Below are 18,308 nucleotides of genomic sequence, written 5' to 3'. Positions count from 1 at the left end.
GGATGCATCCGATGATGAAGATGATTAAAAACATTTTTTATTTCTTTTGTATTTGATAATTACTCTGTTTCTTTTTTAAATAAAAGTTTGTAATCTTTTTTATGTGTTTTACGTTTAAGTTTTTATACTGTGAGATTATTTTAAAAAATTTGGTTGAAAGGTGGTAACTAAGCTAAGTCAGAAAGAAGCTGTGAAAAATGAGTTAAGTCCTCAAGAAGTCCTTAGGGCATAAAGTAAAATTCAGTTTGACGTCGAATTTACTATAAATAAACATAATGCACGAAATCAATATTAAAATCATTCATGAAAACGCCACGTCAGAAGCATTTGAAGTCTAGTCAGAATTTAAACGCAAGTTTTCTCAAAAGCCGCTTCTTTGACTTATCACTTTTTCACGCGCAGTAGCGATATATATATAGTGTTTTTTATTAGGCCGCAGTTGGACGGCATTTATTTACTCTGGAAAGAAGTTTATTTCCCATTTTTATGGGATCGTTGTTTTAGTTCAATTAATGCTCGGCCGGAGTTAATTAAGAAACTTAAGTCTGGGAAAATCGAATCCGTAATTAAAATTTTAAATGTAATAAATTTTGTCTTGTTATTGTTAAATTCGTGGAAGTTAGCAGAGTGCACGCGCTTTGCACAAGTGTTACTTTAGATAAGGAAACGTTTAGTTGTTTAAGAGCGAATTTCATAGGAATTTTGGCGTGTACTCGTAAAAGTGCCAGTCTAAGTTGATTTACGATCGGTAATAGTTTTATTTATGCAATTATGTTATTGATCCGCGGAGTCGACCGTTTAGTTTTATCGGCTCCGAAATTCAAATTTTATATGGAAAAGCGTCGCAACGAGATTTGACGATGGGTGGCGTATAAATGGTTTGAACAGCGAAGAGAAGGCGCTTATTGTACCGTTTCGCGAAGTCTACGTGTTGTCTTACGTGAAAATTTTTGGAAAGTTTATTGTAGCGGCGTTTGCTAAAGTTCCGCCAGTTTATTCATCGTTTATTGTTATTTGAAAGTCCGGGAACGTTTGAATTACGCCGGCATCGAGGAGTTTAAGAAGGTCTTTGGAAGGAGTTTGTTGAAGGGAAACGAGCGGTACAATAACGCCATTTTAGCAGCGAGACTTCGTTTGCATTGTATTTTACATTGTCTGGACATGGCGGAACGTTTGTTTAACTCCAGCATCGCCGAGGAGCTGTTGGAGTAGCTGTACAGTGTCAGCACATACCTGGGGTTGTGTTTGTGTTTTTGTGTGCATCAGTCGTTTGTGCATTTGTAAAAAGGATTAGCTTGTACACAGATCGTGAGTACTGTCATTTTTGTTTTAATTTAATTGTAAGAATCGCCGTCTAAGACGGTTTTGTGTTTCAATTCGTGTTAAGTTATTATTTTCAGATTTTGTGCATTTAGCTTTGTAAATTTTATTGTCATTTATTATTTGTGTGTCAAAGTAAAGGTCAACGATTCGAGTTTCTCAAATTTTAAGTTTTCTTTTTTTATCCCGAGTGTGAAACGAGTTTGGTAACGTAAAAAGGTTTGGATCATCGGTGGGACTTAAATTTCATTCCAGAAGTCAGTTAACAAGGGTTTATTTTATTTGGAATTTAAGGGAGGTGGTAGCCACCGACCTGGCGAGGTTGCTACCCCTAGTCCGGACGAAAAAAAGGGTAGTCGGACTCATTTTACGGGCCCTGAGATTTATGTTTTATTGTGTTTCAAAGAGTTTTAGTGAAATTGAGCTAGCAAGGGTAAGTTGTGTGGGTAGTTTCAGTGTGTTAGGAAGTTTTCATATACAGGGTGTTACACGACCGTTCGAAAAAAAAAAATCGGGTTGTAGAGGGCATCAAAACAAGCACTTTTTCCAAATAAACCGAGGGTCCAACGTGTTTCGTTTGGGAGCCACCCCCCCAAAGAGTGTTGAAATCTGCATTTCTTCTTTAATTTTTTTCTCAGCAACCATAAGAGTTACAAAGTCGGGTGGCATGTCTTTGAATAGGTTTTTGTGTATGCTCTTTCCGATTTTGCAATTTTTTTTTCAAAATTCCTACCCCTAAAGGGCGCACCCCTAAACTAGGGTGCAAAAAAACATTCTGATTTCGACGAAATTTGGTATCTGGGGTTTTTTTAACACGAAAATCACGAATCTGAAATTAGTTTTTGAAAATTCGAAAAAAAAAGTTCCACTGCAATTCTTGGCGGGACAACGAAAATAGAGATAATTCCACGAAATTTGTTGTGTGCATACTAAACGAGTTAAGGAACAAAACTGTCGAACAGTTTTTTAAAATAACTTTTCAAACAAAAGTTATACTCATTTGAATGTTGGTCCTTCGGGTCGCGAAGTGTTCCAAGCCTACTAGTAAGCCATAATTTCGCATGTGTTGGTTGACAATGTCGCAAAAACAAAAGATTAACGGTTTGAGTCGATATTTTGTTATTTGGAATTAATTCGGTCATTAAATGATTAAAAAATTCGATGTATCGATTAAAACACCTACCAAGGTATCTTAAAGCGCTGATCGATTATTTATTATCTAAATAAGGTAGGGGAAAAAGTCAAATCTCTTTCCGTATGATACTTTTTCACTATGATCAAAAATTTTCATAATCTTAGGTTGAAAAATAACTTCCAAAAGAACACGCTCCTTTTAAGGACAAATTTCCCCTACCTTATTTAGATAATAAACAATCGATCAGCCCTTTAAGATACCTTGGTAGGTGTTTTAATCGATACATCGAATTTTTTAATCATTTAATGACCGAATTAATTCCAAATAACAAAATATCGACTCAAACCGTTCATCTTTTGTTTTTGCGACATTGTCAACCAACACATGCGAAATTATGGCTTACTAGTAGGCTTGGGACACTTCGCGACCCGAAGGACCAACATTCAAATGAGTATAACTTTTGTTTGAAAAGTTATATTAAAAAACTGTTCGACAGTTTTGTTCCTTAACTCGTTTAGTATGTACACAACAAATTTCGTGGAATTATCTCTATTTTCGTTGTCCCGCCAAGAATTGCAGTGGAACTTTTTTTTTTCGAATTTTCAAAAACTAATTTCAGATTCGTGATTTTCATGTTAAAAAAACCCCAGATACCAAATTTCGTCGAAATCAGAATTTTTTTTGCACCCTAGTTTAGGGGTGCGCCCTTTAGGGGTAGGAATTTTGAAAAAAAAATTGCAAAATCGGAAAGAGCATACCCAAAAACCTATTCAAAGACATGGCACCCGACTTTGTAACTCTTATGGTTGCTGAGAAAAAAATTAAAGAAGAAATGCAGATTTCAACACTCTTTGGGGGGTGGCTCCCAAACGAAACACGTTGGACCCTCGGTTTATTTGGAAAAAGTGCTTGTTTTGATGCCCTCTACAACCCGATTTTTTTTTTCGAACGGTCGTGTAACACCCTGTATATATAAGAAGACTACATCTCACTAAGGCATGTTAAGTTTCCCGGAGTTAACTCCGCTCTACTCGTAAAACGACATTTTCGATTTAGTACTGGTTCAACCCAGAGATATAGATGTGGGGAGATGTGTGTCAACATGCGTAAATAGTCAGATTTTGAATGTCGCCATCTTCTAAGTATATGCTACGGGGACTTGTTAAAAACTACATACAATGTGCTTTCAAAAAGTTCCCGTGCGTTTCCTTACACGTTGAACAAGTATATTATGTTGCCTATATCACAATGCATCGATACATTCCCTAGTTGTGAAACTACCTACAATGTTAATAATTAGTCCAAGAACTGAAGCGTCAAGACCACAAACATGAAACGTCATACGTTCGCTAATTTGGTTCTTGAGAAGTTGGAAACTGGTTGACAATTATACTTTATTGGTGGTTAAACAGTATCAATTTGTTTAGTTCTCTTCGAACCGCAGAACCTTGTATTTTTTCTGTGTACTTTTTCGCCAAATTAAAAAACCTTATTCTACAATACGAAAAAATGATATTTTTGATCAGTAAAAACCCGTGATTCTCGTCACAAATATTAAATTCTAGAAAATGATCACGCAAACTAGGAAATAACGTGTACAGTTCTTGGTAAAATTTTTGTGCAATGGCGGTGACAAAATATTCCATGAAACCTTTTTCATTTGGAATTTTGTTTCCAGTTGAATGTTTCTAATTGCAATCTCTACTTTTGTGCAAATTTTCACAATTGCAATTGATGGTACATATAAGCCTCTTGCAATTTAAAGAAATATTAGTTAAATAAGGACTTTTCAAACATCTGACTATACCTCTGTTTTTAAAGGAAATTAGAGAATAGGAACCTTTTGTAATGTCTTCTTGCGATTTACATGCCAGCACACATTGTTCACATTTATGTCGAGTTTTTTTTTTATCTTAATTGCATATCCACATATAAGTGACAACATTTGATATGATTTCACTTAGGTCAATTGTTTCACTGCACACATAATCATGATGGAGTATTTGATCTTTTGGCTCAAAAGCATAATTATATTTTCGGTACAATGATACATCTATTGCTTGTTCAGAATGTGTGGCAGTGCTTGGTACACTTAGAACAGTGGTGGCGCCTAACACTTTACAATTCCCGGAGCCCTGGTTAATTTTGGTGTGGAGCAATAATCTCCTCATTGTTCTCATAAATTGTAAGCAAGATGGGTTATTGTTCCATCCATTTTTACTTCTGAAATATGATTCAAATTAAACGTGGACTATTACTTTCCAGGATGGTTTCTTAACTGCTTGATGTAGCCAAGTCAAGAAACTCTTACATTAATACTTGCCTTATTGAGCAAATAGTTATTTGTTTCATTAGTACAAAAAATGTCAGTTTTCGGTACGAGGACGATAGTTGCTGGACGGCGCGTTACTTGTGAAGTGAAATCATTTGGTGTATCTGATGGGTCACCTGCTGCTTCCTTTATAGAGAGATCTAGTGTATTATTACCAATAATAACTTCACCTCCTAAGATATTTTGGTAGCACTTCTTCACTACTGTAAAATGCTCCAGTTTTTTTAACTTTCTGAGATCAAAAAGTAATAGTAAAATGGCGTTTTATAAATGTATTAATAAATGCTTTTTTCTACAACTGTTAAAAAAACCTGTCATTTTCTGACGGATTTCGAAACGCGAAGTACTAGATTTTGAAACGGTTAATTAATAAGTAAGGTTGCTATTGACAACGTGCGCGAAATCGTCAACAGTGAAAAAAAGTATTTCGCGCACGTGACAAAGTTGAACTTAAACAGCAAATTTAATTAACAATCGGTTCAGTTGTAGAAAAAATATTGTATATAACGCTAGCGCGAAAACTTCGCGCTTTTGACTGATATTTTGACTCGGCTTCGCCTCGTCAAAATACCTTCAGTCTCAATGCGCGAAATTGAACTTCGCGCTCTTGTTATATAAATAACTATTGTATCCTTACAAACATTTTTTTGTTTTATAATTTTTTTTTTTTTTTTAAATATATAAGGTCTAATTTTTTTTTAAAGGAACAAATTGTTTAATGAAAATAATAGAACAAGAACAAATTACATATAAGAACGGGGTTTTAAAACATAATAAATTTCAATTTATAATTATTATATATAGGTAGTATTATGTTATGACAGTGTTCATGATAATTATATAATAATGTTTTTAAGGTTACGTCTGAGTGCAATATGCTTTAGACAGCAATAATATCGAAAAGAAAACATTAATAAATTAATTTTATAAACGTTTCACATAGCGCTAATAAAACAGTTTTATAGATGTTCGCAAAGGAACAAACTAGTATCAGATAACACCAGTATAAATCTATTATGAAACAAATTTGTTCGGTAAGCTAAAATGTCGTATAAAGTTTTCGTGTAAACGTTTATAAAATAATTATTATTATTATAATTTGTCTTAAAACTGTTTTGTATTTTTGCGCAAAGAACGTTCTTACGACTCCCTTATAAAACAATATTGCATAAAGCAATTATATAATAAAGTAGCACGAACAGTTAGGAATTATAAAATATCTTTGCTAGTTGGGTTGTTTATCGCGAGAGTTCTCTGGTCTTTCTTATGTTGTAAACCACGCGCAAGTTATTCATTCTGCAGCGCTTCCTTGTGGACGCGGAATAACACTAATTTAGTTTGGCATGATATATCTATAGTATATTTAAATCTGTGCTAGTACATAAGAGATGGGCGCTTCTATTTTTAGTACATATGCAATTATGAACTAGTGCTACTCTAATATGCGGTCTAACATAGCAGGACTCAATATATTCACGATACATATTGTGAATATATAGGAACAAGGTACAAGAAAAAATGCTTTTACCCAAAATCGTCCTGAAACCTTTTTCATGCCTACTTTCAGAGCAGAGCAGACTACGTCTCCTGTCGCTTGTCACTTTACTGGCCGCACCGCCACTTTACCAGCCGCATTTGTGAATGTCTATAATGACTCCTGTCATCACTAACAGATCGACATTAATCAAAAGTTCTATATAAAAATTGAAATTTTATATTATTGAAATACGATTTCGTGTAAAATTCAATCATCATATATATATATATATATATACACGCTGGTATCTTTATCACCTCATTTTTTACGTTGTCGCCTCCGAATCCGGAGGTGACAACGTCTGACACTATATTTGGTATGTACACCCCCCCTGCACCCTTTAGGGGAAGTTTCAGCCGGAGGTGTTAACGTATCTTCAGTCTCCTCAAATCGGTCCTTTAGTTTCGCTGTATACCACTGGCGCTAGTATCGCACCCTTCTGGTGGAACGGGTACGTTGTCACCTCCGACTCTATATGATAAAAATTCGCAATAGGGGTGATACGTTAGCGCCTCCAAAAAACGGCAACATCGCTTTCCTGTAGGCGTTACGTAATCTCACATTCTTTGTAAGTTGCGTCATAAATAGAACTTATTACATTTTTACGACGATAATTCTGTTTAAAGGTAGCTTAACGTTAAATGTAATAAATTACTACTAGATATAGCATCTCCTACGGGACTATATGGCATCATACGTCAACAATCAGCGTCTGACGAAAGGTAGAAAAACTGAAAAAATTCTGCACCGACCGGGAATCGAACCCGGGGCCTACGAGCTGAGACAAAATCTTTTACATGAACTACGAATAGAATAAAAATTGATTGATCTATTTGCTATTTGGTTTAGCAAAATGAGAGTCATTTGTACCAATAGTGGGCTATGCTGACAATTCCTATAATGTTCTTCAGTTAGACCTTATTCGATTGGTTCCTAATATTTGAACCCAAATGATTTAACACATCAGCTGTTCCGAATCCGGGCCTTGTAATCTCCAAAAAAGAGATGGGTAGGAAACCAAACGCAGCGGGTTTGCAGATTTTAATTATTTGTAAATAATACCGTTTACTGGGAATGTTGTGCCATGGCAGTCTGTTATTCCAAAACGTTAAGATGATATGAATTATTACCTAAATATTAGTTTCTGGACTACAGGAGAACATTATAAACCTACTGGTATAAACAAATCTCCAGCAACCAATCACCAGCACATTCGTGAGGCTTGTAACTGGTTATGGACAGCCCCGTTGTCGCAAATCAAAATAGTTGCTTGTTCAAAAGAGATTCAATCGTATGAGTTAATCAACGTTGTATAATTAAATTTACACTTTTTTTGGAAGTTTGGCCTTGGCAGTCGATTAATCCAAAACATTATCTTGTAAGAGTTACATAAACATTAGTTTCTAGACTACAGAATGGCATTAGAAGTCTAATGGTATAAATAAATGTCTAGTAATCTATCACCAGGGCATTTTTGAAGCTGGTAGCTGAATATGGATGACAGTATTATCACAAATCAAAGTTCTTGGTTCTTCAAAATAGATACAACCTTTTGAGTTATTCAAAGTTGTATAATTAAATTTTTACAATTTACCATTTTTTGGAAAATTGGACCATGGTAGTCGATTAATCAAAAACATTAAGGTGGTATGAGATACCTAAACATTCATTTCCACGCTACAAAATTACATTAGAAACCTACAGGTATAAATAAATGTCTAGTACTCTATCACCAGGGTATTTTTGAAGCTGGTGGCTGGATATGGATGACAGTATTATCACAAATCAAAGTACTTGCGTCTTCAAAACAGATACAACCTTTTGAGTTATTCAAAGTTGTATAATTAAATTTTCACAATTTACCATTTTTTGGAAAATTGGACCATGGTAGGCGATTAATCAAAAACATTAAGGTGGTATGAGATACCTAAACATTCATTTCCACGCTACAAAATTACATTAGAAACCTACAGGTATAAATAAATGTCTAGTACTCTATCACCACGGTATTTTTGAAGCTGGTGGCTGGATATGGATGACAGTATTATCACAAATCAAAGTACTTGCGTCTTCAAAACAGATACAACCTTTTGAGTTATTCAAAGTTGTATAATTAAATTTTTACAATTTACCATTTTTTGGAAAATTGGACCATGGTAGTCGATTAATCAAAAACATTAAGGTGGTATGAGGTACCTACACATTCATTTCCAGGCTACGAAATTGCAGTAGAAACCTACTGGTATAAATAAATGTCTAGTACTCTATCACCAGGGTATTTTTGAAGCTGGTGGCTGGATATGGATGACAGTATTATCACAAATCAAAGTACTTGCGTCTTCAAAACAGATACAACCTTTTGAGTTATTCAAAGTTGTATAATTAAATTTTCACAATTTACCATTTTTTGGAAAATTGGACCATGGTAGTCGATTAATCAAAAACATTAAGGTGGTATGAGATACCTAAACATTCATTTCCACGCTACAAAATTACATTAGAAACCTACTGGTATAAATTATAATTCGAAGTTCAACGTTATGGAGGTGGTTTTGGTGATTGCACGCTGCTTCATCAACTCAATCAGCATTTTTACAACACCCTACTTTGCATTGCAATCATTGTATTCTGTGTTCGGAGTTTGTATGTACGTGTTGTGATAATGACCTCAAGAGCAAAGTTGATACTGAAGTTGTGTAATTCGGATTCCCGTAAGTACAAATGTTTATTTTTACCGTATAAGTAGTCCATTGTTTACATGATTTGTACGCTTTAAAAAGGCGCTCTTTTCTCTGCGTGGCGGTTAGATCGCTCACGTGTAAAATGAAACCGAGCGCTTTTAAACAATTTTTAGTAGAATTTCTGTAGTAAAAACGTTTTTCCATGTACTGCCTCTAGGAGATCGTGCAAGCATCGACGTAACGAGTAACAGACTTGGGATATACGAAAAAAATGGTATCCCCAATATTCACACCGGCTCTGAAAGTGAAACCTATAATGCCACGGCAATTGATGCGCCTCTAGAAGATGGTGTAGGCAAGGGCGAAACCAGTGGAAAAGTTGAGGTAGGCATATGATACCTTTCCTAGACCTATAAGGTTTCCTAAAAAGATAAGGTCTAAAACAATGAACACAATATACAATGTGTCCCTGGATTGGTGTTACAAGAGATGTAATGGATTAAAAAATTTTGAATTTTATTTTAAGATTCTCGGAATAAGATCTGCTTGGTGTGAATAGAATTTTAAGAATACTTTGGGTTTTTACAAATCAAGTCTACCTGATAGTGAATCAAAAACTATTTTATTTTTAGGTAAACTGCACTTTTTGTTCATGACTACAAACTGTCGCTAAGAAAAGTTGCTCAGCACGAGAAATTATGGCTCTATACAAAAATCGAAGAATATTTACCTACTTGGAGGCATACCCCTTGTAACATGCACAGGGACACACTCAATAAAACGTTACAAAAAAGTTACAGTTTTCACTGATTTTTGAGTTCGATTAGATAGATGTTTACTTAAATGTGTTATTGTTTGCGCTTTGCCCTTCCTTCCGTCCTTCCGAACCCTCTTCTGCGGTTTCAAACTACTTTTTAGGGGAATTGTTCTAATGACCTGGAATTTTTAGCAATATGTAGCCTACACCTGGAATTTTTATGTCTAACCCCCCCCCCCCCCTTTTATTGCTACATTAAGAAGACTGAACAGGAGGTTTAATGTAGGTACACATTTTTAGGACTGGCTGGTTAATAGCGATTTTTGGTGTGTTTCACGTCGGCGTCGCAGTTGCAGTGAGCCCAGGAGTGAGCCCGATCATTCAGAAACTGACAAACAATACACGGAACTTTTACCTATGCGGGAACCAAACAATTTATTTTTACAGTACGAGAATAGAAAACTATCAGAGTCTTTTCATAGTGACTTAGAAAAGGAACTTTTCGAACCTGTGTCTCACAAATCCGAAAAAATTAAGGTGGGTAAAACATCCAGTTCGACGCAGACAGATGGTTATCAACAAAATCACTATTGTAGATACTTGATAATATCGTTATTCGTGCGGCTGACATAGATTCGCCAAACAACTGTGATCCTCTTAGACCCCTTAATAAGAATAATGAAACGTCCAGTATTAGTGCTAGTTTCGACGATGACCAACGAGATGCGGATTTTGACCCCGCCGACTACCATCTAAGAAACAACACAAGCAATGAAACCGATGAAACTTACCAAGACGCAAGTTATGCTCCTATCGCTGATTTAAATCCCATTAATGCTATTGAAACTGAAGCAGCTTTTCAGTCACTTTCACAGCAAATCATCAAGGTCAGTACCCTTTATGTTTAGTGTTTTATGTTTCATGTGATTCTATACCAATGATAGTGCACCTAATGCTGTCGGTTAAATCACTTTAATTAAGAATTCATTTATTCTAGAAGAGAAAATCCCAAAAGGCAATTGCTAGGTGTAAATTTTGTGATGAAGATGTATGGTCTAAAAATTTTGTTCGGCATATAGAGAGGCTGCATCCTACGGAAAATGAGGTTCAAGATATATTAATGCTCCCCAAGAAAAGCAAACAAAGGCGAGAAGCATTCATATCTCTTAGAAAAGATACAAATTTCGATCTATTCATCATTGGAAGTACACGCCCTTACCGAACTGGGAAGCAGGAACCTGAACACCCACAATATTATCCCTGCTTTTTATGTAAAGGCATATTTTTGAAACGATACCTTAAAAGGCATGCCAAAGTATGTCCCTTGAAGTCAGTACGAAATGCCGATAGTAATACTAGAAGAGACCATGTGTCGGCATCACAAACTGTAGTGGCTTGCGCAAGTGACCCTACAAACACGTTGTCAACATTAAGGGTCAAAAATCAGGTTAATTAATTATTTTCGTTTTATTTATAATATATATATCTGCCATCTTACCTTAGGTTTTCGACAAAATGAAGGGAGATGAAATATCTTTCGTGGCCAAAACAGACAGTCTCATTGTGCGTTTTGGTGATTCATATTTGAAGAAGCACAAACGTGAGAGAATTAGCTACGTTTGTAGCAACAGAATGAGGGAGTTAGCGAGGCTCCTCATTGCTTACAGAGACATTGTTGGTCGCACCAACGTGGATTTTAAACAACTTCTTCTTCCGAAAAACTTTGATTCTGTGTTATCAGCAGTAAGGATCATAGTGGGGTACGATCCAATAAAAAATACTTTCAAAACACCCAGTCTAGCCATGCACTTGGGAACGTCTTTAAAATTAGCTTGTCAGGAACTGTCACACTTAGTTTTGAAGGAGACCAGAGGATTTCGGGCTCAATCACCAGACTTAAAAACCATTTGGCTAAAAGACATTAAAAATTTTAAGATGCTTGTTGAATCTCGGTGGAACATCGAATTAGCGTCATTGGCAAATAAAGACTTAATGGAGAAAAGGTGGCAAAAACCACTGCTTCTTCCACTAGTTAGCGACATTAAGATATTTCGCGATGAGTGTTTAAAGATGGCCGAAGAATGTGAAAACGTATTTCGTCAAGGAAATGATGATAGAAATACATACAAATTACTCCTAAATTGCACTTTGGCACTGCTAATTGTCTTTAATAGGAGACGTATCGGCGATATACAATACTTAAAGATTGCTGACTATAAACGGGATATCCGTAGCGATGTTAACGATTTTGAGAGTGTGCTAACAGATGTTGAGAAAATGTTGACTAGCAAATATAAACGCGTAGTTAACGGTGGAAAGGGAAATCGTGCAGTAGTTATACTAATACCCGAGCTCTTACAAAGGTTTATTGATATAATTCTAAAAAATAGGGATAAATATATTACGTCCGATAATGAATACGTATTTGCTGTTCCTGGCAGCACTGTACCTTGGGGCAAAGGCGATGTAGCTATTAGGGCACTAACAAAGAATATGAAACTAAAAAATCCCACAGCAATCTCGAGCAACAAACTGCGAAAGCAAATAGCTACTGTAATGCAATTGTTAAATTTAAGCAAGGATGAATCAAAGCAATTCGCACAGTTTATGGGCCACACAGAAAAAACCCACCAGGAGTTCTACGAGTAAGTGTTTATTTAAATTATAAATGCCTACCACATATTTACCTGTACAGATTACCAGTAGACATATATCAGACGGCAAAGGTGTCCAAGATTTTGCTCGCATCTGAGAAGGGTATTCCTGCCCAATACAAAGGCAGGTCCCTGGCAGACATAAATTTCGACGAAAATTTAGAGTACGCAGTAGAAAACAACGGTAAGTTTGTAATATGTTTATTCCCTTAGCAACCATTATAAATCTAGAATATGTCATTAGATGCTGATGAAGGAGTAATACTTTTGCCTGAAAATGAACATTTTGAAATGAACATTGAAGATCCACAGACGAAGTTGCTGCCTAATACATATTGTAAGTTCATTATAAGATTTATGAAATACATTTATTCTTCATAAAATATTGTGCTTTGAAACTACTAAACTACGCGTTTCGACTGCAAGACTGTCATCATCAGCGAAAAGCATTTATCATGATATTTTGACAACCTATTATAATTTTAACTTATAGAAATAACGATACTTGAAAACAAAGTAAAAAGAAAAGACTGCAAATACAAGTTGTAAGTTTGTATATACGTAGATCTATGTATTATTATCTCCAAGAAATAATGCCGGTCACAGAACACCTCATGTCGGTCTACAACCTATATTTTTCTTAAGATGTGAGCGATTTCCGGAATAGGGTTCTGTCAATGTTGAACGAAAAGAACGGAACGCTATCATCTTCAGAAAAACATAGACTGCTGACCGACATCACGTGTTCTGTGTCCGGCATTCTTTCCTGGCGAGAATATTATTAATTAATGTTTTTAGCTTCTCCTACAGCCTGCATTGCAATTGACGACAATAGTACCCACAGTTTAGATGGAAATGATAACCCAGTTTCTCACGATAAGACATCTGTTAGTGGTAGTCAAACTAGAACGAGGGTATCTGAAAAAAAAGGGGTAAGTTTGGTACATATATGGGTATTAGTGTCTGCATTTTGATTATTTTTGTAATTGTATAAGTACTTACCTTTTCTTGCAGTCCGCAATGAAAGTGACGGAAGTGATAGCGACAATAGTAATGGAAATGACAACTGTAACAATAAACAAGGGAAAAAAGTTATTGTAAAAAAGGGTAACGATTAAAGAAATGTAAATATGTATATATTTTACCTGAAAATTTGTAGGTTGGAGTAACACGGAGGTTCAAGTCTTAAAACAAGAATTTGCCTCTTTCTTTAAAACAAACGTTTATCCCTCAGGTAAAGAGATCACTAAGTTTAAAAATAAAACTGGTTCTACACGCAGTATTGCAGTAATAAAATCAAAACTTCAACATCTGATGAAGATAACCAAAATGTGATTAGTTGATAATGGAATAATATTAAAGAATAAGCGTGATAAAACAGTTTGTATTTTTTTATTTTAAACCCTTGATTAGGTTTGTTCCGGCGAACAAAAAATGAGCTACAAAACAAACATTTCAACATCTTCCATTAAATCGCACAAAATCAAAAGGACATCGAATAAAAGAATTATTGCATTGAGCATACGCAAATTGTTATTTTTGTTACAAGTACCTAAACACAGTCGAGTCTGGAAACAACAAAATCAGTCCCAAAAAAACGTTTTAGGTACGTGTCACAAACAACATTTTTTTAGTAAAGCTACAAAAACACATCCTCCATGAAAGTTTTATTGAGTAACTAATGTACTACGGTACTAGGACTACCTTAGTTACTCATTAAAGTTTTCATGGTGAAGGTTTGGAGTGAACTTTAATTCAACCTTATTCATTCGATCCCATTTCCAGAAGAAAATACACCCAGGAATAATCTAGAAAAAAAGTTCTTGTAGGTATCAAAAATTACAAATGACACTTTTGCTGGTGGTGTAGGCAGTTTTCGGGCTATTACTATTTGGGACTGGTTTCCTACGTAGCTGAAAAACCAAAAATAAAGTTGAATACAGCGGCACGCACGTACAGTTTATCTTTTGAGCTTTTGATGCAACGTTCTGCGGACTTCTACAGGGTGTTTTTTTGGGAGCTTTAGTTAAACGTTTCTGGGAAAGTGTAATAGGTAGTGTTTTGAAAATTTGTATTTAAGAGTTACTCTGAAGGCCCAATCGATGTAAAATATTTTCAAAATGGTTTCACTACCGGAAATAACTAGTTACTTCGTTATTTTAAATAGCAACCCCTATTTTATATTGCATTTTTGGATTCTACGTGAAATTTCAGTTGTTTTGACACCCACATGTCAATATCGACAATTTATGGTTTTTAAGTTTTTTTGACTTCTAGAAAAAAAGGGCGGTTGTAGACGGTACCTTGATAATTAATTACCAGAAAACGGATGTAGTTACGACAACCCATTTTTACCAGCGCATAGAGAAAGAACCGAAATGTGGATCTCCACAGGGGCGGTCGTGCGCAACTTAACTTTTTTCAAATACACGAAGAGAAAACCCTATTCTTTCTCTATGCACTGTTAAAAATGGGTTGCCATAACTACAACCGTTTTCCAGTAATTAATTTTTAAGGTAGCGTCTGCAACCGCCATTTTTTTCTTAAAAATCAAAATAAAAATCATAAACTGCTGATATTGACATGTGGGCACCAAAAGAACACTGAAATTTCACGTAGAACCCAAAAATGCAATAAAAAATAAGGGTTGCCATTTAAAATAACGAAGTTGCTACATGCTTCCGCTATTTCCGGAAGTGCCATTCATTTTGAAAATATTTTGCATTGATTCGGCCTGTAAAGTTAGTAAAACAGGGTGTATTTTGAAAAAGGAAGGTAAGGAGAATAAACGGAAACACTAAAACACCTGTGGCCGTTTATGTAATACAAACTGAAAAGAAAACCAAAAAGAAAAAAATGGCGTCTATTTTTCAATTTTTAATGATAGTAAGATTTTAATTAGGATCTTAAACTAGTTGTACACTATACTGTGATAACATTTCTATGCTCGATTGGTTTTTGTAATTGCACATTTGAGGTAGGTAATTCTTGCCCTCGGAGTTTACTTATAATGCTATAATAATTAATAACACTTCTGGATACAGATTTTCGGAATTTCCGGATTACAGATTAAACAAAAAGTATATAGTTTTAAAATGTTACTAGCTTTGCAAAGGTTCCCTTTAAAATTTAGATTTGTTCTTAGCTTACTAAATTAAACACATTCTGTAGCAGGTTAATTATAAAATAGAATAACTTCTACATCAAATGCTGAATAGCGTAAAACGGCGAGAGGTCAAGTTCAATTCTAAAAATAGATTCGGATATATCAAAAAGTACACAGTAGTGTCGATATTACCTCCAGAAAGACGGCAACACTGTCGGAGGCGAAAGCGCCACTTTGGTATCTGAACTTATATAAATTTTTGAGGCGACAGCGTACCTTTCTTGCCTCATCATATATGGTTCCAAAATTTTGAATATACTTTTCCCCTCTTATGGGATTTGGATTCCTGAGGTTCCCCTCAGCATATATACAAATTTTTACTACCCTAACTATAGGGGTTGATGTGGAGGCGAGGTCGCCACCTTCATATGCCGGAGGCGCTAGCGTATCGTGTATACGTATATATATATATATATATATATATATTGTTGTGAGACCTAACCTTAACTTCTGGAAATCCCACGATTTACCTCTAGCTAGCTCAGTAGTAAAAAAAAATGAAAACAAAATTTTTATCTGTATCTCAAGGTCCAGCTGGATTCTGCCACCCTACAGCATTCCAACAATGACATAANACAATATATATATATATATAATCGAATCCCTTAAATACTCCAAGGGTGTAAGGGCTACAACTTAAATACATTTCATTCTATACTATAAAAATAAATCATATTTCGTTAATTATAAAGATGAAAATGTAGTGCTTACCATTTTGCATGTTGATTAACAATGTAGTGAATTTAGAAAACTAAACAAAATGTGTTAATATAAATGAACAAAATATGATGATTCAATAAAACAGCATTAATCTAAAAACCTTCAATTCAGGAAAAATGCCACACATCTGAAATAATTGTAAATGATGACATGCTTATTTAGAATATATGTTTCATTATGTTATTGTATTTTTATTTTCGGCTTTTGCAGTAGGACGATTTCTGGATGAGGTGGATTCTTATTCGGAAATTCCAGTATCCTGGATTTCAGACGACAAATTATACTGTTATTGGCCTAGCCATAAAAACTGTGGACAATTAATGGCAAAAGGTGTGATACCTGATGATTCATGGGGCTGCGAAAGAATGGGTATAGAAGGATATTATGGTATGTTATAGCTACCAATAGAAATTGTTTTGTTAAGTAGTCATATTCTTCACATAAATACTTTGGAGAAAGCCAGGAAAATGGCCAATGACCCAAATTATACATCACATGATGAAAAGCGCAAGAGATGTCCCAAGCCTTCAAAATGAGTCAACAATAACACCAGCGATGAGGGTACACTATATTTCTAATGTATATTTATGTTTTAAATGTTGCAATAGGCTTTATTTTTCTAGGAGATGACAGGCTGGCCTGACGGCTCGCCAGTCAACTTCTCCTATCGCCAGTAAAAACTCACTTACCTGGCTAATAATGTAAAATACTATTATTTGTAATTGTATTTTAGAAAAAATGAACAAATTATTACATAGAATGGAGGAAAAAAAAATGCTGACATTAATACCAAATATATCTCATACAACACAACATGTTTCAGAAACATTTCAGAATCATTGCAATCTTTCATTTGAAATATTTCAAAGAGATTGCACGGAGAGCTACACGAAATGTTTCATTTGCCACGTTTCCAAAATATTGAAGTAAGATTTCTCTAAATTGTAATATGGCTTTTCTATAAAAATTGTGGTTTTATTCAATAATTCGATAAATACAATACTTATATTCCTATTATTCTCGAACATATAACGAGTCTATAACACCCAGCGAGAGCGACCATAAGTTCGCTTTGCTATACGATGCGGAGGTGCAAAACACATCTCCACAGAGGGCTCTGGGTTTTTCAGAGGTACATTGGTACGCGCCGGCGCCATATGCAAATACGCTACAATAATAAACAGTGATGTGCAATTGCACGTGTAATACAAAAACGTGGTGTTGGTGTTTTAAGTGTATTTTTTTCATTCTGCGTTATTTCCAATCAAGTAAGTACATCATTTAATTTAGTTTTTGATTTTGTATAATATACCGCCACCCATCAGCAAGTTCTCATATAATTACAATTGTGCATAACCTCAAAACTGCGGCTATCTATTCTATTGTATGTATTAAGATTAGTGGTAAATTCGTACATTATAATTCAGTTTTTCAATAATTTAAGCGTCTCTCAAATATACTTTGCATACCCGGTACATGCAACCATGTGAAATCAGCCCTTACATTTCGAGTTCACATCCTCCTAATCTTTGTAGTAGGTAAGGTATCCTTTAAAAGGAGGTATTGTAACCTTCCATTTTGTAGGTAAAAATCTGGCGCCAAATTCAAATTGGTATGTAATATATACCTACCTATGTATCCTTACACAAAGTATGTGAAAAATGCAAATTATATGCTTTATTTTTAAATTAGATTACACTAATTGACAGGTAGGACGTTAGTTATCATACACCAGGGTTCATAATGAGCCTTTATTGTAATTTCATACAAATTTGTTAACTTACATTAAGCTTATGCAACAGAGTAAGTGAAAATAAATTTGTTATAAATTGTTACACATATGCATGACAATGTCATAGACTACGTTTACGCCGTAACTTTCGGATGGATGTACGGAATCCACTACGTTAGAACCTACTTTTGCGGGTGTACATGCCATGACAATTTCAAGTGGATACGTCGAAATTACTCGTCAATTCCTAAACTGTTCAAAGTAGGACTTTTTT

The 18,308-nt window shown here is 35.0% G+C and overlaps 2 protein-coding genes across 3 annotated transcripts; both read left to right on the top strand.

The window, feature by feature from the left end:
• The first annotated feature begins 10,150 nt into the window (after nucleotides 1–10,150).
• On the top strand, nucleotides 10,151–11,218 carry LOC116162391. The gene is made up of 3 exons (XM_031476008.1): nucleotides 10,151–10,299; nucleotides 10,359–10,649; nucleotides 10,760–11,218. Exons 1-3 carry the CDS (start codon nucleotides 10,180–10,182, stop codon nucleotides 11,216–11,218), a joined length of 870 nt encoding a protein of 289 aa, XP_031331868.1. The 5' UTR covers nucleotides 10,151–10,179.
• LOC116162051 lies at nucleotides 11,066–13,727 on the top strand. Of its 2 annotated transcripts, XM_031475574.1 has the most exons (7): nucleotides 11,066–11,209; nucleotides 11,266–12,407; nucleotides 12,458–12,600; nucleotides 12,661–12,753; nucleotides 13,215–13,348; nucleotides 13,431–13,523; nucleotides 13,576–13,727. In XM_031475574.1, exons 2-6 carry the CDS (start codon nucleotides 11,278–11,280, stop codon nucleotides 13,515–13,517), a joined length of 1,587 nt encoding a protein of 528 aa, XP_031331434.1. In that variant the 5' UTR covers nucleotides 11,066–11,209; nucleotides 11,266–11,277; the 3' UTR covers nucleotides 13,518–13,523; nucleotides 13,576–13,727. The 2 variants fall into 2 exon arrangements, with proteins under 2 accessions (XP_031331434.1, XP_031331433.1); XM_031475573.1 differs by having other exon boundaries at nucleotides 13,431–13,582.
• The last annotated feature ends 4,581 nt before the right edge of the window (nucleotides 13,728–18,308 follow it).

Source organism: Photinus pyralis, unplaced genomic scaffold (genome assembly GCF_008802855.1).
Source record: "Photinus pyralis isolate 1611_PpyrPB1 unplaced genomic scaffold, Ppyr1.3 Ppyr1.4_LG10, whole genome shotgun sequence".
In the NCBI taxonomy this organism is placed as follows: Eukaryota; Metazoa; Arthropoda; class Insecta; order Coleoptera; family Lampyridae; genus Photinus; species Photinus pyralis.
This window is presented reverse-complemented; position numbering and strand designations above follow the sequence as displayed.

Excerpts from the sequence above, each read along its gene's own strand:
- LOC116162391 (XM_031476008.1), top strand. The coding sequence starts at position 10,180 with ATGCGGGAACCAAACAATTTATTTTTACAGTACGAGAATAGAAAACTA. Across the intron at positions 10,300-10,358 it reads ACAAATCCGAAAAAATTAAG|ATACTTGATAATATCGTTAT; the intron begins GTGGGTAAAACA and ends TCACTATTGTAG. Across the intron at positions 10,650-10,759 it reads TTTCACAGCAAATCATCAAG|AAGAGAAAATCCCAAAAGGC; the intron begins GTCAGTACCCTT and ends CATTTATTCTAG.
- LOC116162051 (XM_031475574.1), top strand. The coding sequence starts at position 11,278 with ATGAAGGGAGATGAAATATCTTTCGTGGCCAAAACAGACAGTCTCATT. Across the intron at positions 12,754-13,214 it reads GTTGCTGCCTAATACATATT|CTTCTCCTACAGCCTGCATT; the intron begins GTAAGTTCATTA and ends TAATGTTTTTAG. Across the intron at positions 13,349-13,430 it reads GGGTATCTGAAAAAAAAGGG|TCCGCAATGAAAGTGACGGA; the intron begins GTAAGTTTGGTA and ends CTTTTCTTGCAG.